General features: G+C 40.3%; 1 protein-coding gene across 1 annotated transcript; it reads right to left on the bottom strand.

The window, feature by feature from the left end:
* Positions 1-7: 7 nt before the first annotated feature.
* On the bottom strand, positions 8-27,994 carry znf541 (zinc finger protein 541). Its single transcript, XM_077206599.1, has 16 exons — positions 27,937-27,994; positions 26,502-26,626; positions 26,189-26,405; positions 21,967-22,960; positions 21,843-21,889; positions 19,434-19,554; positions 19,213-19,344; positions 18,763-19,087; positions 18,624-18,669; positions 17,317-17,459; positions 8,046-8,149; positions 7,906-7,981; positions 7,553-7,641; positions 5,960-6,076; positions 5,754-5,837; positions 8-140 (listed from the first exon to the last, which is right to left on the bottom strand). Exons 2-15 carry the CDS (start codon positions 26,605-26,607, stop codon positions 5,781-5,783), a joined length of 2,574 nt encoding a protein of 857 aa, XP_077062714.1. The 5' UTR covers positions 26,608-26,626; positions 27,937-27,994; the 3' UTR covers positions 8-140; positions 5,754-5,780.

A 27,994-nucleotide genomic window follows, 5' to 3' on the forward strand; every position in this document is an offset into this window, starting at 1 on the left:
TTCCGCACTTCACACAGAATTCTTCTGAAACACTGAACAGACTTTAGTTAACTTTGGGCTTCAGCACTGAACTGTGTACCCATTGTCATCCGGAGTTTGTATCTATCCTGATTGAGGGGGATCTCTGGCTCTTCAGATCTCTGTTGGATTTAAAAGGTAAAGTGAAAATTGATGTGCCATTTTGAAGTTTTCTAATATTTATTCATTGAATGCAAATGTGGGTAAAACTGTCCTCTTATTGGTCAGAGATTCTTCTGCATTATCCATATATGGATTGACAAGCTCTATATACTTATTGTGGCTTTATCTGTAGCTGTCATGAAACACGCAAACATTAATACGAATGTAGCTATCATTACTACCCTTAACTGATAGATACATCTAAACTAGTTCCAGGCAGGTCTTTACTGCATTACAGTTCCATATCACTTCGCCAAAAGATTTCAGTTATTTCAAAGGTCTTTACAGCTTACAGAACCACAACCCACAACGACACTGACCGAGCAAATACATATAGTAAACAATAGGATAAAAACATCAAATTGTTTCCATGTTTTTTGCCACAAAATTAAATTGTATGTACGAAAGCACATACTCTCTCGCACTCAAACGCACACACATACAGTACGGACACACACTCGCACAGAAACATGTCTGATGATTTTAACAGTATAATTAGCAACTTAAAAGCTACATGACATTTCTCACTAGTCACTAGCGATGTAATAACGGCTCTTTTGAATAAACGTACAGTTTCACTATTGGTGCTACAGTGTTGCTGCTGCCAAACATGTTGAGAGACGCACACAGACTCAGGTAATTCATACATGCCTAACGTAGACTCACTGTATACTCACTGAAGCACATGGCAGTCCAAAATGGTGGTGCACAACTGAAAACTGATGTCGATAACATTATCTTCTAACGTTAACTTTATATTTAAGAATTTTAAATCACCTTAGTATATTGTTATAGCTAGAAATACTGCTCATGTAATGCCATGTGGAGGATTAATTTACCCGTAAATAAACATAATTCTGCCTATTTGGCGAATTATTGATCATTAAATTATTACAAAAAAGAACTTATTTCCCCACATAAAATTGATCATTGACGTTAAAAAAAACCGTAACGAACACAAATTAAATTAACCCATAACTTAATTTTAACAATAACAATTTATAATGACTGACATGTACATATAGAAATTATAGTGTTGTGTGAATGTATGATGATGATTATGACGATGGATAACGTTAATAATAATAATAATAATAATAATGTGTGTATAAACTATTTTATCTGAAACGAACTATTTATATTATTGATGACTTCTATTATATATATATATAATGTCCGTATCTATCTATCTATCTATCTATCTATCTATCTATCTATCTATCTATCTATCTATATATCTGAATATCTATCTATATCTATATATCTATCTATATCTATTTACATAGTGACACCACACAGCCACTCTCCATCAGGGACAGTGTCTGCGTCCACACACGCCATGTGGAACCACAACTGGCAGAGGTCTCACTGGATCCACTCATCCACCTCTGCATTGGACCCTGGTGGCAAGGTGCTTTTGCAGATTGAACAGTATCTGCCATCGTCCATTGCAGGCGCTCCTCTTTTTGCTACCTTAGCCTGTCTAGCTCTGTTGCTCCTTCCTTTTCTTCTTCTCCTCTTCTTTTTCTTTGGCCTCCAGCTTGCCAAGGTGTGCCACATAATCGTCACTTGTACTCACTCGGGCTTGCAGTGACGCCGTATCCCTTCCGCTCTCTGGCCAAAGGTGGGTGTGACCAGGATGTCTGCTAAATATTGTGGAATGAGGTCAATTTCCACCAAGGGATTTTTTGCAGTTCTGTTACAAGTAGGGCAGACAGGTGAAGTGGAGCAGGTGGGCACAGCAGAGGAGGAAGAAGCCGCTCCCTCCTCTGCGGCCGCTGCTCCCTCCTCTCCGGCCGCAGCTCCCTCCTCTCCGGCCGCTGCTCCCTCCTCTGCGGCCGCTGCTCCCTCCTCTGCGGAGAGGAGGGACCTTTTTATATGCATGTTTCAGCACAGAGGAGAAGTGCTTCTTGCCCACCTCCATGTCTCCTCTCACCAGGCCCATGCGACTGGCCAGGGTGCTGAACACTCCCTCGCGTGTCAACTCCCTTTCAACCCAGGGTTGAAAACACTAATGTCCAGTGGCTGCAGCATGTGGGTTGTGTGGGGGGGTAGGAGGAGAATTTCTATTTGGTTTTCCCTGCAGACGTCTATTATTTGACGGCCACAGTGGGTTTCATGCTGGTCCATTATAAGTACCAGAGGGCGTGCAGGAGGGGCATACTTTATGAAATGGTCCAACCATTTCAAAAACAGCTCTGCCGTCATGTAGCCTTTGTCCGCATAGCCGTAAAGGCTATTTTCTGGCCCACCGAAGGCTAACGCCACACTGGGAAGGCAGTGGGTATATATGATAAAGGGAGGGACACTTTACCAGCTGCACTAACTGCTACGTGCACAGTGATGTGCTCCTTGGTGGTCGTCTGCTGCCGGTAGATGTGGCGCTTTCCCTTCTGGCAGATCACTTCTCCTTCGACCTTTGCTTATCTCCAAAGCCTGTCTCATCACAGTTCCACAGCTGATGAGGTTTGTCATGCAGACTGTGGAGGTTAATAATTTTTCACAAGTAACATGAAAAAATTATCTATTCCCTCAGGTGTTGCAGCAAGGACCCTCGCCCTATCAAGCGAGTCCGGTGTCCGGGTGGCGAGCTTTGAAGCGGACCCACCAGTTGTCACTCAACCCCGTCTCCAGGTTGACCAGAGTCTTCCGGCTGCTTTCTTTAATTATTTCCAGGGCAAGAAACTTGACAATGGTTCTTGTTAGGGGAAAACCATGATCTGCCATCCAAACAATATAATTTACTAAACATTCTTCTTCCTCCAGGGTAAGGGCCCTATTTGGATGAGGCCCACATTCAGATTTAACAGATGGGGAGAGAGGCCGGGAGAGAGGCCAGGACCAGGAAGAGGAGGAAACCTAACTTTAACCTTAAATGTATATAGTTCTTTTTTTTTGGTGTTCATATTTTTCATGTTATTAAAAGTTCCTTTTATAAAATGAAGTCTAGATTAATTTTTTATTCGGTCCTCAAATAACTTAAGCCCCGTTCACACCGCCAGCGACACGCAGCGACATGATCCCATTCATTTAAATGGAGCGCTGGCGACTTCCGGCGACACGAGCGACATCGACCGTTGGCGACAGAATGTGGGCGTGTCAAGCGACAAGAGACAAGCGACTAAAGTTGAGAAATTTCAACTTTATGCAAATGAGAAGCGATTTTCGCGAGCGACAACCAATAGGAAAGAAGCCTTTTCAGTGGAGCTTACGTCACCGTCTCGAGTGCACGGAAGACAGAAGAGTTCGAGGATGATTTCACGGTTTTATATGATTTGACTGTAACCACATATGGATATAGTAAAATGATGCATGGAAAAGAAACTGTCGACAGTCTCAGTGAGTTTAATTCATACATTTATAGTTCGAGTGGTGTAATTTTATGATGCAAGTTTAGTACTCCTGCAGTTCATTTTACAGTTTCCCCTGCATTGTGTTGACTATTAGGGACAAGAAAATTGATTATTTGTCAAATTCGAATGACGTTTTAGTAATTTATGACAGTATGAGTGAGTTTAATTTGTTGATTGATCGATCGTTAATCTAGTAAATTATTTGATCCACTGAACACTGCTGTGGTAATATAAAAAGCAGCATATACTGTTTCTTTGAGCCTAATTCCTAGTCAAATTAAAATTGTATAGTTGTATATATCACTTGTGATGGTATTTTGTATAGATATGGCCAGATGTGCAGTCTACCAATAACATTAGAGCGACAGCACTACGAACGCCCACAAGCGACTTCACAGTACAGAGCCTAGCGACATACAGCGACAAAGTCGCTGGCGGTGTGAACGTAGCTTTAATGTCATAGAAATGATGATTATTACTTTTATGGCTTATAAGTAACTTAAACATAACTTAATGGCTTGAAATGTTGTTAAATTGCATGTTATTACAATGCGTGCTGTCCTAACGTTAACCAGATAACGTGAAATTACACAGATGTGTTGAAATGACCTTTAAAACAGCATTTACCATTAACGTTAATTTAACTTGAGATGTTTTAATGAGGGTGCAGTGATGTGCCGCTGCCGCTCAAATTCATGTCGGACAAAGTGCCTCATTGAACGTGTATATCCCTTTAAAAAAGTACAAATATTTGCAAATTGTAACTCATAGTTATTTTATAAGACCATAAGAATGTTTTTTTTTGTCATTTTCTGGTGGGTGAACATGTTTTAAGAGCCGTTTTCTGCGGAAGTATGCTTCTCCCCTCTTCCTTTCGTCCTGCTGGAAAACCTTCCCCCCGCCATTTTCTGAACAATCATTGGTGTACGTTAGAAACTCACGTTGATTTCTTTGAAACGACTGGCTCTGGAAACAAAAGTTGGTCCGTTGGTCGGAATCGAAAGAGGAGGAGGCAAAGATGACACAGATATATATAATGACATGACCTGGAAGTTTTTATTTATAGAATTTGCGGGAAAAGGTCAAGTGTCCGGAATACCGTGATGTCCGGAATACATTGAGTCTACGTTAATCTCTCTCCATCTAATAACTGCATTAGTCTGCTATCAATGGCTCAAGCCTCTGTAACTAGCTCTAAAATATCATTTTGGCATTAGATGCGTAATAAATTAGTCCCAAACACGTTTTAAGGACAAAACCTGCCAAATGTCTTGAAATACATCATCTGAACAATGTTTTGAGTTGTGGTAACGGTAGTATTAGCAGAATCATTGACTCCGGGCCAATTTATTATTAAAAAATACTGTGCACCCGAGGTGTAACGGTGCACAAGGTTCCCACACCTTGGTTAACTTCAAATTCAAGGACTTTCCAGGTCCAATACCACTAAATTCAAGGACTTAATGTGGAGACACATTTGTTCTGTCCAACAACAAATGCTGAGGTACCATCGTAGTAGTTTTGTGAGTGTTATGGTAACGTTCAACACAAAGTACCTCACGCGGGAAACACTTAATGTAACGCGTAAAATGCGCGTAACTAACGTAAATCAAGCAAGCTAGTATACATAGGCCACGAAGTGTTGGCGAAATAACACATTAGCGGACCGGATGGAATAATGTGGAATTTTTTCCAGAAAATTTCTTGCACAAAATAAATTCAAGCACTTTCAAGGACCTGTATCTATGCATGTTTATTTTCAAAACCTTTCCAGGGCCTTGATTTGTTCCCCCCCAGATTCACAAACTTTCAAGGACCCGTAGGAACCCTGGGTGCATTACCACTTCGAGTGTTCATTATTTCTAATAATTCAACAGTCCGTCATCAATTATTCCTTGCATAACACATTTCTTGTTATGAATTATGATACCGCTTGGATTATTGGGTCGGATTGTTTTCTCGCCTCAACCGAACCGCTCCAGTTTGTTTTCAATCGGATCGATACCACCTCGTTCAGGCGATCTCGAGGCGATTATTTTGGTGTGAATCCAGGTGGAATTGCTAAATTCATATATGCCCAAATGAACCGAACTAAGGGAGAAAACGCACCATAAGAGCCAGGTGTGAAAATGCCCTAAGAGTGACAGGATAGGGTCATATATGTATTATAATTAGCTTAACATGTGCTTTAGGATGTAGTGTCTCTAACCTTGCACACACCTTGCCCTCAGCAGCTGTTGTCTTCTGTCACACGTTTCCGTCTGTCTGGTCATGTTGGTTTACTTGGAAGCAATTGAACACCTTCTAGAAAATATTAGTAATGAGGGAAATAGTAAATGAAGACAAATTCCACTATCATCTATTTAGATGATGTATATGGAAATGTAATAACTAATAATGTGTTCATGTACTGAAATGAAACATACAGCATTCTCTCCACATCCATCCTTTTTATTGACAGCTCGACCACGTTGCTTTAACTTTTTCAGCTTCTTCATGTTATAGTAATACTCTACACACTGAGCTATTGATTTTGTCTGCAACTTAAAAACAAACATCAATTTAGTATTTAGAGACATTTATTAAAGGGTAAGCTCACCCAGTTTTCCAAACCTGTATGAATTTCTTTCTTCTGCTGAACACAAAAGATGATATTTTTAAGAAAGTCGGTAACCAAACAGTTTATGGACGCCAATGATGGAATACCACGGAAGTCAATGAGGCCCATTAACTGTTTAATTACCGACATTCTTCAAAATATCTTCTTTTTTGTTCAGCAGAAGAAAGAAATTAATTCAGGTTTGGAACAACCTGAGGGCAAGTAAATTACGACAGAATTTTCATTTTGGGCTGAACTATCCTTTCAAGGCAATAGAGTGCTGCGGGGATGATGTATTTCTCTAGGCCAACACGGAAGTTAGCATCACCCTAGTTCCCTCGACAAAAATAGGATTTTTCCCTTAGCTTTTGGATTACTGCATAAAATAAGCCCTGTGACCAACAAAAGTTTTATTCTTGCAGGTTTTGTTCATCAAGATAATCTTCACAAATGAGCATAACTTTTATGAATTTTGAAGCCTAAATACAAGAGTGTGAATATAAACACAGGGTAGTAAAAGCAGTTGAGTAGTAGATTACTTTTTCCTGTTCGCCATGATGCTAAATCCTCCCCGACAATAAAGTTCTAGTCTCACTTCCTGTTACATACCTACGTAACTAAAAAATTTGCACAATGTCAGCCTATGGTCAGCCTATTGGCTGTCTGCAAACAAAGTCTCCTTTGACCCTCAAACACTAGTTGTAGCTGACTTGTGCTGGAATTGATATGTAAAAAAACAACAAAATAGTTACTGTTCGTATCACTGTGTATCAAGCGCTGACGAAGCCTCTGGAGATGAAATTCAGATATATGGTAATGGTTGTTTCGTTTCCGACGCATGCTGTAAGCGGTAGACCAATCACAACAGATTGGGCCATCGGACCAATCAGAGCAGAGTAGACTCACGGAAAGGAGGGTTTGGAGAGACTGAAATTATCAACTATTTTCAGAATCTGAGAAATGAGGTTATGTGCAATCTATATTGTGAGAAAATCTAAATATTTTTTTGACCTTAGATGCATATAAACCTATTGTAGGAGACCTCCAAAACAAAATTAGGAACCTTTAAAATAGCACAATAGGGGCACTGACTTTGAAATGATAGAACTTTTTATGGATTTTATGACTCATTCCTACACCAAACAAACCCGAAGTATCATTATGCTACTCGTCCATCATCATTTGTATTACGGATGTGCATGATACATCAAATTTGAGGAAGGTTGTGCCATGACTTTTATAACCTATTAAACTTGGGATTTCCTGACAGTATACAGGAAAGTATGGAAATTCCATAGATTGACATTGAGAAAGGGACTTAGGCTAGGTTTAATCTAAAGACCAGAATGTCACAGAGATATGGGGTAGGGTCTTGCACTAATTTAGGAATGACTTCTTTTCTGAACTCTGAATTTCATACCACATTATGAATCTGTTGAAAGTCCTTGTCATGGTCAACCAGAGCTTTCTTGAACACTTTCATCTCTTGAGCAGTCCACTGGTCTGACCCTGCCAATTAAAATGAGCGACATCAAGTTTATGAAGGACTTATGAGTTTTATGTACAGTATTTCACGGGAGTCCTCCTGGAGAACCATTTCCCTACAGAGTTTAACTACAACAAGCCTGCCTGGAAGTATCTATCAATCCTGATGACCTTGATTAGTTGTTTCAGGTGTGTTTAATTACGGTTGGAGTAAAACTCTGCTAGAACGTGACCCTGCAGGAACTGGACTGGACACCCATGATGTATATGTGTATTAATAGCTTGTACCTGGGTAGTGGTAATCATTCAGAGGATGCCAGGAGGTCCGATAATCTCCTCTCATTAGCAGTAAATCCAGTGCTGCCTGAAAGTTGAATAATGTATTAAAGATCTGTGAATAAAACTCTCAGTGTAATGAATAAGCTCACCATTATGTTTCCTTGGACATCATGAAGGCAGTGGAGAGCGAGTTCGATGTTGGTGCCTCCTCCTGGTAACACACTGGAACAACACATGTCTATAAGCTCTGTGACTGAAGCACAAAAAGGACGCGTGATCAGTTTTAACCTTTTGCACATGCTAAAAGACAAAAAAAACATTTCACAAGGTTCAATTATAATTTTGGAAAAACATGGTTCATGTTGGGCCTCATTTAAAAAAATTTGCGCAGAAACCGTCCTACATCTTATCTTACAATCATTTCTCAAATGTTCCGAGAACGAACGTATGCACACAAAAAATGTGTGTCTGTCTCTCTTCCAGAAGAAATATTTATAAATTGCAAATGATCTTGAAATTGTGCGCCGCTGAATGGTTTCAGATCTCTGCTTTGTAAACGCCTAATGTCATTAACATATAAAAGAGTCAAGTCAAGTCACCTTCATTTAAATAGTGCTTTTAACAATATGGACTGTTTCAAAGCAGCTTTACAGTGATAATAGGAAATTAAAGTAACAGAGATTGTTTTGGCTTTACAGCAGCTCTAGAATAAAGTTACTGTCCAGCTAAAGTTAGTTTTGATTGATTCACTTCCGTTGCAAAGGTCATTAGTTATTAACTTAGGGGCCGCTTACACGACACAGAAAATCCTTGACACTCTGGCCCGCTCATTCGCACAGAAACAGTACCTGGTGGCTCGAGAACGCAAACCATGAAATAGGTTCCAAGGTGCAAGCCTTGAAGAAAAAAAAGGAAAGAAAAAAAAGAGCACCAGTCAGCATCCAAATCATTTACTTGAGAATTGCGAGCAACTAGATTTGCATAAATTTCCAAATCATTCTTTGACATGATGAAAACGTCAAAAAGACCGTTTTTATAGATGGTAGCACAGGCAAGTGACTGCCTGCTGAGCATTTCTGCTTGCCGCACCTCCGACGGTGCCATTGCGGGTAGCTGCAGGGTCATCAGCTGGGAGCCACCCTTCATTGATGCTTCACTCCATTAATCCCGGAACATCTCACAGTGGTGGAGCATCTCATGCCTCCTGCAGCTGACCCTAGGACCCTTGCTTTTCCCACACCTGTCCTTCCGTAGCCAAAGTCAAAAGCTTCCCTGCTCTGCCTCCTCAGCCAGGTCTTTCAGCGCCTTTCTGAGTTTGGGGCCGGTGACTCCCATGCTCTTCAGGAAGCGCTGGGTGGATGCTCCCATGAACCCCCTACAGCCGACTTCCACCGGGTAGCTGACCACCCAGCCTCTCTGCATTCGGCTGTGAGGTCATGGTACCGATCTTTTTTCCTCTCAAAGGCTGCCTCCATTCCTCCCTCCCTTGGGACAGTGAGCTCTACCAAAATTACTGCCCGGGCTGTGGCAGACCAGAGAATGATGTCTGGTCGAAGGTTGGTTGTGGTGATCTCTGTTGGAAACCTGATCTGCCGATCGAGGTCCACTCTCAGGTTCCACTCATAACTGCCTGCCAGGGTTGATCTATGTGGCTGTGTGATGCTAGGGGCCCCTCCTCCCTCTCTGACGAATTGGACCGGCCGCCTTGATGTTGTTGGTAGGCTCACAAATTCCACCCTGCGTACCTCCAGGATCTCCACCAGCCTTCGCAGGACTCGGTCATGGCGCCACCTGTACGACCCAGGGTCAGTGCTGTTTTGCAGCTTGACAGGATGTGCTACAGGCTCAGATTTGGGGTATTGCAAAGTTGGCAGCTCTCCTCTGAGCCATACCACAGACAGAGGTTGCTGGGGCTTGGGAGGGTATCATAGGTGGACCTTATGAGGAAACTCAGCCTGGCTTGGGGGATCTTCCACATTTCGGCCCAACCTACGGTCCTGCTTATTACTCCTTCCCAGGTCGTCCAGCGTCCTTGGTGGCGTTGGTTAAGGGCTTTGATCTGATAGTTCTCCTCCTCTGTCCTGACCACCTGGAAATCACTAGCTCTTTCCTCTCCTTGTGGCTTTGGACCACATCTACGGAGCAGTCCCCCACTCTAGGCCAGTTGTCCCTGACTGTGTCCTGCCAACAATATCTTGGTGTTTTAGCCTGCTGTTAGCCTGGTCGACTGCTAGTTCTGCCCCTCTACCTGCGACCTGTTTGGACTGGGGCTTTGGAGTCCCTCAGCTCAATAACAAGCCTCACCTTCTCCTGTCTGTATCCCAGCAAGATTGACCTCAGTGGCAGTTGAAGTGCATTCCTCCCAAACAGGCCAACGCTGGAGAGGCTTCGCTGTAAGCCCAGCCACTTCCTGGTATAGCTGTTGGCTTTTGAGTCCATCTTCTGCACAGTGGAGGTGGTGATCTCACACATCTAGAGAGGCCACATTAGCCGCCTATGTAAGGTGAATTGGTAGCACCAGATCTTGAATTTACCCAGAAGATGGCTCTTGTCGATCCGTGTCAGACCTTTGGTGAGTTGTAACATTACTGTATTAGCCATATGCTTATCTGACAAGTCGGGTGTATACAGTTTCCCAAGGCTCCGGACGGGTTGTTCTGCTAGAATTGGGATCTTCTCACTGTTCACTGTGGAAAAGATGTGATAATTTCTGGCTCCTTTGGGTATGGAGAGACTCCTGGACTTAGCAGGTTTTATCCTCATCTTGGCCCAACTAAGGAGTTCTTCAAACCTCTTTATTAGCCGGCTGGTACAGGCTGCTGTTTAATGAAGGATGGTTACGTTATCCATGTAACTTCGCAGGAATGGCAGTCGTTGGCCTGACTGTCCTCTCACCCCTCGGACCATCTGTCTCCTACCAATGAGAATGATTTCAAAGGCTGCTGTGAAGAGGATGGGAGAGACTGAGCAAACCATTGCGATGCCTTTCTGTAGGTGGTGGGATCCTGACATTGCCATCTGTGTTGTGTAGCAAACAGTAAAGCTGCTGAAGTAATTGGAGATGAGGTTCCGAATGCTGGGTGGTATGTGATGAATTCCAGGGCAAAGGTGATTAACTGATGGGGAATGGAACCATAGGCATTCTCTAGATCCAACCAAACTACATGGAGATCTTGTTTTTCCTGCTTGGCTGTCTGAATCTGCTCCCAGATCATGGTTGAGTGTTCCACACAACCGGGGAACCCTGGGACACCTGCCTTCTGGCAACTGGTGTCAATGTAGCAGTTGTTCAGGAGGTAGTTGGTTAAGCGCTTGGCCACCACAGAAAATAATATTTTCCCTTCCATGTTTAGAAGTGCAATGCCTCTAAACTGGTTGATGTAGCAGGAATTTTGTTCTTTTGGGATGAAGTCACTGCACGGCTCCATTCTGAGGGGATGTTCTGGGCCTTCCACGTTACTCTCATTATTCGCAGGGCTTCCAACTCTCACAAATTCACTATGAGAGACACGCAATTGTCACTTTTTACACACTCTCGCGCCACACATCCATTTTCTGACGCAGAGAAAAATCACGAAGCAAAGAGGACACTGACACCGACAGACAAGACAGAGAAGGTTACTATTGATATGAAACAGATTCTCAGCTCTCAGATTCTGTCAATTTAATTCAAACAATAAATACCATTTTGGCACTTGTAAATGTAACGTGACAGATCACTGACAGATCTCAGTTCAAACGGCACGTGAACCGATCATCTGTTACTCTTTACTAGTATACCAGTTAACAGTAAATAAACACGAATATAACCCGGTAATTTGAAAGATACAGTTGAACTTACCGAAATGTGATAAAAATCGATCAATCACTGTTTTTCAACCGCGGAAAGAGGTCCATAAAACAGCTGGAGAGCAATGTCACATAAGTAACATTTACCTCAGGAAGCCATTATACCGGGGGCCGGTTTCACAAAGCTATTTCAGACCGGTCTATAGTGTTAGACAAGTCTAAAATTTGCTCATAGACTAGTCTAATGCAAGTTAGACTGTTTCACAAAAATAAAGACTGACTTAATTCAGACCAAAAAAATTAGACACCTTACCCCCAGGCTAACTTAGGTCTAAGACTCTATGTTACCTTGGCAACCAGCAGTAACAAACAGTTACATACCAAACAGCCAAAAGAAAAGGGAAAATGTCTCATAATTTGTGGTTTGCTGACGACGTTATGGAGAGAGCTATGAGAAGGGAAAGGGTTTTTAGGATATTTCCTCTTAAATATTTCTTTTTTTGGCATCTTGTACCATGTTTTTGTATATTTTCTGTACGTCTTTAACGCTCTGCTCAATGGTCGGATTAACGCTGTTGTGGAGCAGGAAGAGGACGAGGGACGTGAGAGAACGGCGCGAGACCGGTGGCGTGAGTGATAATGAACGTCACCTGTGAGACGCAACGGGCTCGCATCTCTCACGGAGGAGCGGAAGCATAAAAGGAGGAGCAACGACGCTGAAAATCGAAACTGGTGCGTCTCACCGGCCTCGCACCGCTCTCTCACGTCCCTCCTGCTCTCGAAAGCTGTTAACCCCTTGAGCCGCAGGGATCCCTGGTGATCCCGAATTTTACATTCAAAAAAATTGTGCATTGTTTTTGAGCTGCTTTATCTCTCTATTAGTAATTGCTAGAGCAATTCTGAGTTTTTCACAGTAAACTGTCAAGTGTTAGCTTTTAAATGATACCTTGGTTTTGTGTATAGTCAGAAGGACTCCTTAGCAACAACCATTTTATTATGGGTATGTCATTTTGCACTCGATTGCCAAAAAGGGGGGCGACTGGTAAGGGGTTAACTGTCGTAGCAATCTTTTTCCAAATTAAACATTTCTTCTTGTTACTACATTCTCCGCTAAATTTCCTAAGTAAAATGTCCTTGTAACTGTTATACTCCTCCAACAAACACATTTTCCGCTGGGGTAAACTGCACCGAGCAGTTGAATGTGCTTACTCGATCCGCCATGTTTTTTGTTTTGAAAAGTGTCTAATTTTACCCAGAATGCATTGCAGTGTAGTCCTACTTAAGATAGCCAGAGTCTTAAGTGCTTTGTGCAACGGTCTGATTAAGATGTCTATCTGAAGTCTGACTATGTACTATATCTAAGCCATAGTCAAAGTCTATCTTTGTGAAAGTTTTTTGTGATGCAATTTTTTTTTTTTTTTTACATTCCCCCAATCTCAAACCACCTATTTTATGTTATTTTACGTTATGTTATGTTACATTTTCACTGTTTACAGGGCCTGCAAAAAAAAATCTTGTCTTTTTGGCTAGTTGTTTCTGATTGCATTTTAACCCCAAGGGGGAAATCCAGATCAAATCCCAGAAGGGAAAATCAAAACAAAATTAAGTTAAAACTTGTTTTGAACAATTTCTTTGTCATCTGCAGATTGATTTTAAGTAGGGAAAAAAAATCGATTTAAATCGTAAATTGGACTTTTTGTGAAGAAATCAGGGATTTATTTTTTAGGCCATATCGCCCAGCCCTAACCATGGGGCAGTTGTTATAAACCTTGTAGGGCACACCATTGGGACCTGGTGCAGAGGCCGACCTAGCCCTATCTACCACTAGCTTGACTTGGTGTCGTGTCAAATTCGGCGGCAGGCTCAGCAGGATGAGGCACATGCCCTGTCGACCCAAGCGGGCTGTTCTTTCCTTGGTCAGTTAGCTGGTTCTTGATGTGTTCCTCAAGCTCCTGCTCGGTGGCTTCCAGCCTCCCGCTCTTCTTCTCTTACAACAGGCTTCGGCCATATCTGAAAGGGCCCCGAAAGAAACTCGGTTGCTCCTTCTCTTTCTTGCCTCTTCGCTTCCGGATCCGCTCTGCCCTTCTCAGGGTTGCAAGCCTGCTTCTGATCTGGTCACAGAGCGCTTTCAGACCCTCCTTTTCCTTCTCATCTGCTTTTCGTCAGGACTTCCTATGCAGCCTCCTCTCCTTCACGAGCTTGTGAATCTCTTGCTCACGCCTTCCCGCCTCCCTAGGGATGTCCTTCCTCTGGATTACCTCCCCAAACGTCTCTTTGCCCTCCCCATAAACAATGCTGCCAAAAAGGTTTAGCTTGGTGATTGTGCTTCCTCGTAGCGAATTCTCAAGGATGGTGTGCAGGTCTTGGTCGAAGCTTTCCCTGGCGGCTTTTTCAATGGATTTTGGCCATTTGACTTTAGCTCGTCTGGGTAGTCTCTCCCTTTGTTGTCTTGTGTAGTCGCTGCTGGGTGTCTCTGCATGACGCTCACACCCTGGGGTGTGCGCCTGTTGTAGACCTTGGGCCTGCTGCTGGTGCGGCTGCTCCACCTCCCTGTGACCATCCGCAACGGTGAAATCAGTGCTCAGCCTGACTTCTCCTTGTCTGACCTGCTTGTGAAGAGCAAGTTTGGCTTTGGTCCTTCCCTCTGCATCTAGCCTTCCCTTGGTGTATCCGCAGGCCCCTGTAAGTTGTCACATTCAACCATCCGCAGCTGCAGCTCCTCAGAATTCTTTGCTTGTTAGTCGTTTTCCGTGTAATCCGTCCTATTTGGTCCATCTTCCATCCCACCTCTCGGTGGACCTTCGGGGAGTCTTTCTTTATTTGTGCTTGTAGTTAGTTAGGGTGTCCCCAGTGTGAGGACCTGTGGAGAGGGTAATTTGCCCATCCAACCCTGGTGCAGTCTTTCCTGCCGTCAGTCGGTCTTTCCCGGCTGTCCTCCAGTCTTTCCTGGACGCCAACGTTCATATTTTATAAATATGAACGTTAGCACGGATTTTAACGTATGCACACTTTAAAATTAAATCCGTGCATATGCACGTTTTATACATGAGGCACCCAGTGTCTAAACCCGTGGTTCTCAAGTCAACCTTTTGGGCCCCTTTATCCACAACAATACTGAAAGGCCTCGAGACTTTTTTCAATTATTCATGATTTACTGGAGAAGGATTTAAAAAAAAATAGAAACTCAAAATGTGTACCCCATGACAACCAAAAAAATATATACATTAAATGCCTATGGTGACTATTAATTTAGTTTTTTTCAGGACTAGAAATCACTAGGGCTGGTCTGAATACCATTTTTTGAGCTTCGAAGCTTCGGTAGTAATGAACATAGAATATTCTAAGCTTCAGAATCTCTATATGTCTCAGAGATCCCAAGTCTCCCGGAAGTTTCGGGAGTCTCCTGCATATTGATAGCGGCTCCCTGATGCCCGCAAATTAGTTCAAATCTCCCGGAATCTAGAGCACGCAAGCTTCAAACCGTGTAGCTCGCGCACGACAGAGAGGGAGAGAGCGAGATACCTTGCATGTGTGTGCAAATGTGCGTGTGTGCCTCTTGAAGCGCATTGACCCCCCGTCAACAAAACTGAACAATAACTCCCCGTCAACAAAACCGAACAGTCAGTTAACTTAAGCAATATTTTTAATAAGGTAGTCTAAAATTTTTCTCACTAGAGATATAAAACACACACACACACACACACACACACACACACACACACACACACACACACACACACACACACACACACACACACACACACACACACACACACACACACACACACACACACACACACACACACAGGTCTTTTAACTTATGCAATATTTTTAATAAGGTAGTCTTATAATATTTTTCTCACTGACAAAGTAGGGCAGATTTAAATAAAAACGAAATTTAAATAAATAAAAACAAAATTTGAATAAATAAAAACAGAATTTAAATATAGAAAAACTAAATTTCTCCTATATTTCACAGTAGATTAATTTAGATTGATAATAACGGGTAAAAAGTATAATACATTTTATTTCTATTATTCTATTTTCCACAATGTCAAAGCTATGCAGCTTAACCCAAAATACAAGGTCAGGCATGCACTTCTGTCCATACAAACTCTGCTGTTCTGCGCTCTAGCCAGAGAATACTCCCGTTGCAGGAACACTTTTAGTAGTCCAAGAAGAAGCAAATATATTTATTAAGTAGCTATAACGATGTTATACACTACCCTAAAGGATTATTAGGAACACCATACTAATACTGTGTTTGACCCCCTTTCGCCATCAGAACTGCCTTAATTCTACGTGGCATTGATTCAACAAGGTGCTGAAAGCATTCTTTAGAAATGTTGGCCCATATTGATAGGATCGCATCTTGTAGTTGATGGAGATTTGATGGATGCACGTCCAGGGCACGAAGCTCCCGTTCCACCACATCCCAAAGATGCTCTATTGGGTTGAGATCTGGTGACTGTGGGGACCATTTTAGTACAGTGAACTCATTGTCATGTTAAAGAAACTAATTTGAAATGATTCGACCTTTGTGACATGGTGCATTATCCTGCTGGAAGTAGCCATCAGAGGATGGGTACATGGTGGCCATAAAGGGATGGACATGGTCAGAAACCATGGTCAGGTAGGCCGTGGCATTTTAACGATGCCAAATTGGCACTAAGGGGCCTAAAGTGTGCTAAGAAAACATTTCCCACACCATTACACCACCACCACCAGGCTGCACAGTGGTAACAAGGCATGATGGATCCATGTTCTCATTCTGTTTACGCCAAATTCTAACTCCACCATCTGAATGTCTCAACAGAAATCGAGACTCATCAGACCAGGCAACATTTTTCCAGTCTTCAACTGTCCAATTTTGGTGAGCTCTTGCAAATTGTAGCCTCTTTTTCCTATTTGTAGTGGAGATGAGTGGTACCCGGTGGGGTCTGCTGCTGTTGTAGCCCATCCGCCTCAAGGTTGTGCGTGTTGTGACTGCCGCATACTGGATGTTTTTCCCTTTTCACACCAATCTTTGTAAACCCTAGAAATGTTTGTGCGTGAAAATCCCAGTAACTGAGCAGATTGTGAAATACTCAGACCGGCCCGTCTGGCACCAACAACCACGCCACGCTCAAAATTGCTTAAATCACCTTTCTTTCCCATTCTGACATTCAGTTTGGAGTTCAGGAGATTGTCTTGACCAGGACCACACCCCTAAATGCATTGAAGCAACTGCCATGTGATTGGTTGATTGGATAATTGCCTTAATGAGAAATTGAACAGGTGTTCCTAATAATCCTTTAGGTGAGTGTATGTTAAGTATTATATTTCACCAGATTCTATAGTGTAAAACATATTCAAGCGCGAATGAGAACCGTTTCGAGGGGGGTGCCAGGTGTGCAAAAAAAAAAAAAAAAAAAAAAAATTCGAATGTGACATTTTCAAATCGAATACCAACCCACCGAATGAATATTCAAATATTTGAATATTCGGGTCCAACCCTAGAAATCACACTTAACATAGGCTTTCTCATTTAGACAGTCATTAAGACAGTTGTTGAGGAGGTAAAAAAACAAACATATTTTGGATTATTTCAGTTCTAGTTTTGAAAAGTAATATAAACAAAGCTGTATTTACCCCTTTGCTGTGTCTCTGTGTTGGTAGAGAGGTCTTTCCAAGGAGTCCAGACGAGCTGAGCAGGGTGTTCTTCATAAAGTATGTAGAGCGTGTCACGCACTGGGGGGATCTCTGCTTGAAAACGCGAACCCACGTTAATCCTCCTAAAGGACACGGGACAAACAGTACTGCAATTAACATAGAAAGGAAATGGACAGTCGTGTAAATAAGACTGTGTAGAATCTTCCTCTGTATTTAGGTAATTAATTCCAATCCTTTTTTTAAAAAACTAGATACTTTGAATATAACTAGATATTACGTGCAATATTTTGTTTTGATATACATTGAGAAGCAGTGGAACCTATGTTCCTATGTGTGTGTATATATTGAGCCATACAAGTAACAAAGGTGAATTTAAACAAAAGCCTTTAGATCAAAAGGTCTTTAAGATCATTCAGGCAAGTGTACCCAAACTGTTGGTTGGTATTATATTATAAAAAGTAACATTTTGTAATTATTAAATAGGTTTTCATGCTTGAATGTTTAAAAAAATATATATACATATTTGTTTTTACACATTTGACATTGTTACAGCACCTTTCTTCGCAGTCTGTCAGTAATGCTCTGGGCTGCGTTTCCCAAAGCCAACTATGGACGCAAGTTCCATTGAATTGTGTTGGTAAAGGCGGAACTTGCGTCCATAGTTGGCTTTGGGAAACGCAGCCCAGAGCATTACTGACAGACTGCGAAGAAAGGTGCTGCAACAATGTCAAATATATAAAAAAAAGATGTATATATATTTTACGGCATGCAACAATAGTTGTCTAACAATCCTTTTGGGAAATGCACCCCTGTTCAGCTACTACCTCTATGAAGCCCCTCTTTCCAAAAAGTGCAATGTGCACTGATTGGTCGGCTGGATCAGTGTGTTGTGATTGGTCAACCACTTTAAACATGTTTCGGAAATGTCATGCCCCTTATCATTACCATGTTAGATCCGGGGTGGAAAAAACAGTGTCTCTTGTAAATGGCAACAACACAACACAACACACTTCTAACCTCCCTCCCTTTATATTGCATATGCATTGTGCGGGAATTATTTAAATGAGGAATACTGTAACGTATGTTCCCTGAAGAAAACTCAAGACTACAATCAAGGCGTTTCAGGGAGTTCAGAAACAGTGAGCACTGATACAGAGAATCCCTTCGGAGTGACTTTGTGCTTTGTAACTTTGCAGACAGTTTTCATGCTGAAACAGTAACATTTAGAAAGTTGAAAATATAAAAAAAGCATAATAGGTCTTCAATACAGATGTAGAGTGACTCACGGCCTTATGTTGACGACTGTGTTGTCAATTGGGAAGGGGACGCCATCTGTAGGGTTTCAAAGTTAAAATTATTTGGCAAGAAGTTGGAACAAAAAAAAGAAAATCTAACTAAAGCTGAAATCATAGGTTTAGTGCTAACCGAGGGTGCTGGGTGGCGGTGGGCATGGCTGATACTGCGGCAGGCTTTTAGAGTAGAGGCCTGTCCCAGGACGGAGAGGGCTCAGCATGGGCTGAGGGGTGTAGGGATGAAACCGAGGGCTCAGCAGGTGGTCTGCCAGATATGTTGGCGAGCGCAGCTGGCTGGGGTAACCAAGGCATCTCTGCAAACCCTGGGTTTCCTGATCATGGGCCCACTGTGGTGAAGATGAGCAAGGCAGAGGTGGACTGGGGATGATCAGGTGCTTTAAAGTGTCAAGACAACGAGACCTCTTAGATTCACCTTTATGAGTTTGTGACCTCTCAGCCTATGGAAGATATTTAGTGGTTAGTGCATGATCGCCTTTTAAACTATCCCTGAGCGATGATAAAAAAGCCAACTTAGGATATTCATTGTTTATTGTTATTTTGTTGTTATCTACTACATCATTACTTGATGTGTGGAAGCTTGGGGGTCTAAAACGTTTGTCACAGAGACTGGGACAGACACAGGCATGATCAGTGGGGACAGGTTTGTCCATTTGGACTTTTGCTTTTGTCCTGAATTCTCCTTCTGTCCTTCATCCTGTGACAGAAGATAAATTACGTTAATGTAAGTATTGTGCTTATTTTCATGTTTTAAGTTCACAATTATACTTGAATTAATGTGAGCACCAGCGTTGAGGCAGACGGCTCTGAATTATGTTTCTCCTTTGTTCCATCAGATACATGAGCTTCTTGAGAACATGAGGGCTGCGATTGAGCTCTGCGTACAGATGAAGTTCTTTTATATGTTCTGCAGGAAACAAACCAGAGTAAAACTTACAGTGATTTTATCATATCCTTCTGATTCAGAATATAAGTCTTTGTGTTAGGTCTGCAAGAAAATATACAAAAAATGCAACGTCAGCAGTTATTTAACAGAACAGTTCCACAAAAATTACTTTCACAAAAAAAAACATAAATGTTCATGCTGCTCTTTCCATACTTCGAACACATATAGAGACTAGCAGCTGTCGAGCTCCAAAACGGACAAAAAAGCACTATATAATTAGTGTGAAAGTTTAAAACATTTTTAAACTTTAACTTTAAACTTTTTAAATTTAAAACAATTAATATTTCTATTCAGCATGGTTGCATTAAATTGAACAAGATTACAGTAAACACATAATGTTACAATATATATATTTTTTTCTTACTTTTTATTCATCAGAGATTCCTGGAAAAAAATATATCAAGTTTTCCACAAAAATATAAAGCAGCACAACCGTTTAATAATAATATAATAATGTGATAATAATCAGAAATGTTTCTTGAACAGCAAATCAGCAGCATATTAGAATGATTTCTGAGGGATCATGTCACACTGAAGACTGGAGTAATGATGCTGAAAATTCAGCTTCGATCACAGGAATAAATTACATCTTCAAACAAAAAACAGTTACTTTAAATTGTACGAATATTTGCAATATTACTGTTTTTAAAGCATCTTGATTAAATAAATGCAGAATTAGCATAAGATATTTTTCAAAAACATTTTACAAACCTTACTGACCCCAGCCTTTTGAACAGTAGTGTATATAATAATATATATATTTCTAAATTTGCACTATTCAGATATAGATTAAGCATAATAATATTGATATCATAAAATATTTATTTGGATAAAATATATTTTTAAATATCCTTACTCAGTAATCATGACTGGCTGGAAAGGAATTAAATTAATTGGTGAAAAGATGTCATATGAGAGCTGTGAGCAAAGGACTAATGTTTAATTGTCACTGTAAAATCTAACATTGTTCTTACTAACTATTCTTTAGTTAACTTTACTTAATCTCTGATAATGTGTTGAACTTACTTAAAAAAATTAGTAATCTGTACTGTTTGCATGCTATGCCTTCATTACTCAGAAAACCCTATTAAACATTACTTGACTGGTTTGAGTACTATTCTGCCAAAAAAAAAAAAAAAAAAAAAAAAAAAAAAAAAGCAGGCGGGGCAAATGGTTTTTGATGCGGGGCAATTCTTAATAGACTTTTCACTAATTTCTTCCACTTCTGCAGTCATCGTTCTTAGTTGCATACGCTCATTTTTCAGTCATCTTGAATGTTATTGTCAATACAACTAAACATTTTGGGAGAACGTCACATAAGTTGACTTCATAAATTCATATTGATTTCCTAAAATCAACCTTAGATTTCTCACCATTATTGTGATTAGGGTTCCCTTTGGTTGGGCTCTTGGAATTTCATTTATATCATTCTGATTCTCTTCCAATTGATGCAGTGATGCAACATGAAATCACAGTTATTTGATTTCAAAGGAAGGGAAGTAATAAATATTATATATATTTAAACTTAAATTATTTCCATGTTGTTAATGAATGTATTTATGATGTATAACATAACTATCATGTTTAATAATGATCTTTTTACACTTTAATTGCATACACTTATGGCATAAACTTTTAATTGAGTAGATATAATCCCTCTATATTTCTGACAATATCTTGCAATTTTGCTTGTCACACACAGATTTCAACATTCAGCATGCAAACCACAACAATGGTAAAAAGTATTTTTGAAATTAATTTAATTAATTAGACCATTGCAATTTTATTTGCTGTCTCTTGTCAGTATAACCCCAATAACGATAGTAAATACAATTTTAATGGTAAAATAAAGCCAAAAATGGTAAAACAAAGCAATTAATTTATTCATGCCGCAATGCACTCTGGGAGCACACTTCCTCAGATCACAGATAGAATTAAGTTGACAAAACTTTAAGTAATAGATTAAGTAAGAAGAACTTGATGTAATTACGTTATGCTTACTTAAATTGAGGCAACGAGTTTGCACAATTTAATTAAGTAAACTGAACTAATTAGTTTTTACAGTGTATTCCGTATGTGTTTGACAGAAGAAAGAAAGTCATACAGGTTTGGGACATGAACATTTTCATTTTTAGGTGAATTATCCCTTTCAGAACATGGATCTCTAATAACTTCTTGGGTGAAGTTATTAGAGTTGGTTGAAATACCCATAAAATCTAACAAATGTTGCTTTCACTTCATTTTCTAACCTGCAACCAGAGCTTGGTTCCTCTCCTGTTGATTTCCTAATGGACTCCTGCATAATGAAATGCAAAACATCGATTATTTCTTCAAAAAAGGATCACATATAGAAAAAAGTGGAATGCTGTGTACCTTTTGTAAAAATGGGTTGCCTAGATAAGTGCTGAAGGATGCAAGCGCCACCTGACTAGGTGAAACAAGGTATGAAGAGCGTGATCGTGAACGTTTATGACAACTGGGCTGAGGAACGGGCAGTGGAGGAGCTGGGACATCAGACAAGACGTCCTTAGAGCAGGACTTCCTCTTCCTGCTGTTGGGTAATGGTGCATGAGGAGGAGAAGGACGTGCAGGATCAGGAAGGTTACAATCAAAATCACTTTTCGGTTCAGGGAATAATAAGGCAGGTTGAGTAAAACTGGAAAAGGAGTGGCGTCGCTTTAACTTGTTCAGAGGTTTGGGGTCTTTCAGACTGTGTTTCAGCAGGATTGGACGATGCTTCTTGGGGCCGACTGAAGCTGGTGACCTCGTAGGGCAGCCCACGCTGGAGGTCGCTGCCTCTCTGTTAGGCTGAAATGAAAGCATCTCTTTCCATTCCTCAGGGTAAGACTCAGGGAAATCAAGATTGGTTTCCAAACCACGAACATGAAATGGATTCTGTGAAACCACAGGATTTGCTTCAACAGCGTCGAGACCTAAAGTCCACTGGGTGAAGTTTAGCATCTTGGCGCTTTCCTCAACCTTATACGATTCACTGGCAGTTGCTAAAGTCCAGCTTTCCTGGTGCGTTGATCGTTTTAACTGAGCGTGATGGGTGTCTTCTGCATTGCACCCCAACCCAAGCTTGGGTTTTCCAGAATAACTTTGCTCTTTTATCACAGGAGCTAAAACAGGCTTTGATTGAGTGCTGAAGAGGCCGCGCGCTGCACGATTAACCGTAGGCTCCCACGGTGAGGCCAACAGGTCATAGTTGTAAGCGGAGCTGGTGGAGGAAGGAGACGTGAAGTGGACTCCGTGTCGAGATGCACAGTGATGTTTTAGGGAGTTTTTGTCACTGTAGGTTTTGTGGCAGCCAGATTGAGTACAGTGATATGTCTTCCTCTTGTGGTGGGTCGTCGTGTGGGAGGTGCTATGGAGAAATAAGGAGACAATGACACTGAAAACAGGATTTGTGAACACTGCAATTGAAATTTGTTTACCTTTGACTAACTGTACACTCTCTCATTCTGTAAGTGATGAAATTGGATCAGTTATTTCAGACAGTGTAAGAAATATCCAGTAAATTTACAGCACTGTGCAAAAGTTTTAGGGCACGCTAGTATTTTCACCCCCCAAAAATGGTTTTAAGCCAGTTCTTTATATCTTTTGCTCTAGTGTGCCATTAGTAAATATCAGTTTACATTTCTAAACATTAATTTTGCCATTAATTATAATAATCCAGAAAATGCACAAGGAGTCGGACAACAGCGATATGATCCACAGGGAGATCTGATCTCACCATTATCAATCCATCTGGGATTACATGAAGAAACAGAAAAAAACTGAGACAGACTAAATCCAGAAGAACTGCAGCAATGTTTCCAAGACGCTTGAAGAAACCTTCCCGCAAAGCTACATGAAAAACTATGTGCAAGTATACTGAGGACAAAAGCTGTTTTAAACACAAAGGGTGGTCACACCAAATATTGATTTGATTTAGTTAATAGAAGTTAACTGTTAAATAAAATCTATATATGGCTTTATTTTTTGAAAGCATCCTCACTTTAAAGCAGGGGTATTCAATTAAAATTCTAAGAGGTCCAGTTAGAAAAAATTTCATTAAGCAAAGGTCCGCAACATTACAATGACTAACTTGCGTTATCATTCAGTGCCACAGCCTAATAGTTGTGTGAAAATATGCAAGTAGCCTAGTCAATAGACGACTGTCAAATAAAGTAAAAAGTACAATTCAATAATATTTCAACAATATTTATTGTCAGTTTATATATTGAACTATTGGGATCATAAATAATAAGTACTCTAATAATAAATTATCAATTTAAATAAAATAAAGGCTGCATTTAAAAATAAATCATAAGTAAATAAAACACAACAGAGAGCTTTTGAAAAATGAGGTTCTCAAAATAAAGTGCTTAATTTTAGAAAAAAATAAATAAAAAGTATAGCTTGAGTTTCCCTTTTACTTTTTAGGTAACTCCCTTTCACATCTTAAGTTTAAACACATTTTATAATAAACAATCTCAACACATATTAACAATTGAACAGCTTTAACACCTCCTTTTCTCTTTCTATCCCTTTTATATCCCACTTCCCCACTTTTTTCCCTTTTTAGGATTCTGCTGGATCGATCATATTGGGCTTTTAGATCGTTTATTTTCTGTGCCCTCAGTCCGGATTTAAGTGGGTATGTTTGGTCAAAAGATTTGTGCTTTATCTCATAGTGGCGCTTCACATTGCCGCTTTTAATAACCGCGACAGTCTCTGAACATACGAGACATACCGGTTTTGCACTGCCCATGGTAAGAATGAACATGTAAGAATATGTCCATTCCTGATTGAAAGCTGTTTTCGCTGTCCACTTTTCTTTTTTTAGAGCACGCCATGTGAAACGTCGTCTCTCTTTCGTCTTGTCTCTCCTGTGTGTGTATCTCTCGCTGACTTACAACGCATGCTATTGGTCTGTGATTTTCCTGGGCTGCTAGTCAATAATTCTTACTAATTTATGGGTTATTGGTCCGGGTCCGGACAGAACGGCGCCTGGGTCCGGATCCGGACCGCGGTCCGCCTATTAGTGACCTCTGCTTTAAAGCATTTTAACACAAGTGCCTAAAACTTTTCACAGTACTGTAGCTTGGCAGGAAGGTTCCTTCAAGCATCTTGGAGATGTTGCTGCACCTCTTCTGGATTTACTCTGTCTTAGTTTTTTCTGTTTCTTCATGTAATCACAGATGGACTCGATGATGATAATGAGATCAGATCTTTGTGTGGAGCAAAGGCTGTTGTCCTACTGACACACTAGAGCAAAAGATATAAATAACTGGCTTAAACCATTTTTGAGGGTGAAAATACTAACGTGCCAAAGACTTTTGCACAATACTGCACATAGGGATGACCCACTGGTTAGAGTGAAAGTGTTTTGGATCTGTTGCGCAACTGAAGAATTGTATATCTATTTTACAACGCCATGTGAGATTTGCTATGAAGTTAAAAGTGAACGAGTAAAGGAGCGAGTATATCTATTTTATTATACCTTGCAGACATAAACATTTGATTTTCTGTGGTGTATTCTACATTGATGAACTGATGAACGTTCGTTGCCAAAATAATGTTAAACTTGTGGTGTTGAAGCTACTAACCAATCAGTAATGTTTTGCATTGCATGCCATCATTTTGGTCATGAATTTATGAAAATTGTTACTTGTTACAAATTTCCTTTTTAAAAAACAAACAAACATGATTTTGTGGGGGGAACAAACGCATTTAATTTAAAATATTAATAATTTTCAAAATTATATATTTTTATTCAAAATAAAAATGTATTCATTTTTTGGTGGGGTTAGTGAAACTGAACAAATCCTTATGGACCTTTTCACATTTCACAGTTTGTCAGAAGCAGAACTTGTCATAGTTGGGTAAACTTATGTATCGGTGAATGGGAGATGACAGCAAATAACATTTTTGTATTCCAGTTTGCTCCGATAGCAAAAGAAAAAAATCTGTTAAGAGTTTCCACGACTTTCCCAAAAGAAGGAAAAATATAGAGATTGATTACAGCAGTTAAAAAGAGAAAGAAATCAAATTTGACAACCTGTCACCACAACAATCCTATTGATTCCAAAATGAAGACCCACCCTACATTTCTTTCACTCGGATATACGTTACAATAGGGAAGGAAAGACTATCACAATTTCCGTTTCATCTTTAAATGCGAGAACGATGCAGTTTTGGAATAACAATGTAAATTCTGCCTCGGCTAAGGTCTATTATAACGTCCTGTCGAGGTAATAAACTGACGTGCATGATGGGCATTACTGTATATTATACATTAATAAATATTCTCACTCGAAACCACTTAATCCTTTACTCATTCACTATCCACTAAATAGTAAATGCCACATGGGTTGTATATAGTACTGTACTAACATATTACTCAATTATTTCAATGGCTTTTTATTATTTTAATATTATTTATATTCTTTTAATCATGTTTATTTAGTTAATTAATTTAAACCTTATTTTTATATACTGTTCAATCATCTCTAGCACTCCTTTGCTGGACTCGTGTTTAAAACCCTCTGATCTAGAGAATAAAATACCATAACTGAATCACTGAGATGCCAGCACATGTGATACTTACAGCTGATGATAGTTTTTAAATGCTCTCTGACAGACGCTGCAGATATGTGGGCCTTCATGTCTGTGGATCAAGAGGTGTGTTTTAAGTGCACCGCTGGTTTTAAACTCTTTCCTGCACACACGGCACTTATTCACAGAGACACTGGATCTCAGCTCAGCATCCTCTGTGTTAGGACGGACAGAGGTTAAAGGGCATGATGTGGAGGTCTTTCTGCTTTCTGTATAAAATGAGAAAAGAAAAAAGATTCTCTTTTGGATATCCAGAAAGACAAAAACTGGAACAGCATAGAGATTAAACTTGCTATTTTTCTTACTTGAATCAGACCTGGAGTCTAGCCACAGTTCTGGATCTATGATTGGCAGGTCTGATAATGGCGAGAGCATGGAGACACTCAGATCTGAGGGGGTTCCCATCTCCATTACCAACTCAGTGGGATCCCTGTTGTACAGTGGAGAAATAAAATTCAGTAATTTGGAAACATTTCTTAATATATAACAACAAGCGAAAAAACACGTTTCACGAGCGCAATGCTGCGGGCTAAGCTAAATTTGCAATCACTTCAAGAATGCGAATGAGTTAAAAAGGACATTAATTTTTAGATTAACGTTAAACAACTATTAATTTCTGGAAGGTAACGTTAGGTATCTATCAGTCTGAAGTCATATAACACACAACAAAAAATTATCGGAAGTGATCAGAACATCGTAAAGTAAAGCAAAATTAGCAAATGCAAAATCAGAACACTAAATGTAAAACACCGAATTTAATCCGATGTAAATACACGCTATAAATGAGTGTTTACATGTTTATCAAGTTATCTTTGTGTCCCGTCGAAAGTTTGCTGATTATTTGGAAAAATAATTTGCAGAAACTTCACAGAGCGCAGCCAGCAAGGTAAACCGATTTAGCGGTTACTTTTTGATTCAATTGATCGATTCGAAGAACCGACTCAATAGTTCAATTAATTTCTGACTCAAGAGCGTGATGCGCATTAGAAAAATACACGAATCGCATTCGTGACGAGACCATTGCGTTTTTAAAAAGCTACACAATATACTAGGCCTAATTTGTTGTTATTAGTGTGAATTAATGTGCTCAAGTCCTGTCAGTTATTATCTTAACTTATTTTAATTATTCGCAGTCTCTAGGACATGGGGAGATTGATTTATAGGGCTACCGTCTGCCGTCTAAACATGACAACGTGTAGCTAACATAACAGTATCGAGTTGATCAAAAGTAAGAAAATTCCTGTTTTTTTTTATTTTTTGACATATTTGCTTCAGATAGACTGTTGCTGCCATAAATGGATTGACAAACTGGCATTTCAATAAACTGCTGGGCTGCCATTCTACAAATCTACCAGGCCATACTGAGGCTGGTGGGGAACTGCCCTGCACTGAGGCCGAGCGAGGAGACAGACCAAGATTTAGCTGTTTGAGGTCAATCAATGGACACTTTCTGTCTGGTAAGTAGCTTCTTTGAGAGCCAGATGTAAAGGTAATTTTACAATTTAGTCGTGCAATTCTCAGATTCAGTTCATCCTATTACTTGTGCCATTTCAAAATAAATGCAACAACTACTAGCGGATGTGCTGGCTCTGTGTATGCCACCAGAACAGCATGATTCCTGTAGCCAGACAGAAGATGTTAGTGTTCACTAGGCCTAACAAAGAACTTCCACCCTTCCCCATTGTTGTAAACACTGACATGTCAGGTTAGGCCAAACAACGTGGGCAATGACCTCCTCACCCTGCACCAACACCCTTCTCTGCTCCACCACCGGCAGCTCCAGGAACATCCTTGAGGA

This window comes from Siphateles boraxobius, unplaced genomic scaffold (assembly GCF_051911475.1).
Source record: "Siphateles boraxobius isolate OS27281-9 unplaced genomic scaffold, OSU_SipBor_1 56, whole genome shotgun sequence".
Lineage (NCBI taxonomy): Eukaryota > Metazoa > Chordata > Actinopteri > Cypriniformes > Leuciscidae > Siphateles > Siphateles boraxobius.

Excerpts from the sequence above, each read along its gene's own strand:
- znf541 (XM_077206599.1), bottom strand. The coding sequence starts at position 26,607 with ATGGAGATGGGAACCCCCTCAGATCTGAGTGTCTCCATGCTCTCGCCA. Across the intron at positions 22,961-26,188 it reads TTTAAAAACTATCATCAGCT|CACCTCCCACACGACGACCC; the intron begins GTAAGTATCACA and ends ATTTCTCCATAG. Across the intron at positions 5,838-5,959 it reads ATGGATGTGGAGAGAATGCT|AAGGTGTTCAATTGCTTCCA; the intron begins GTATGTTTCATT and ends AATATTTTCTAG.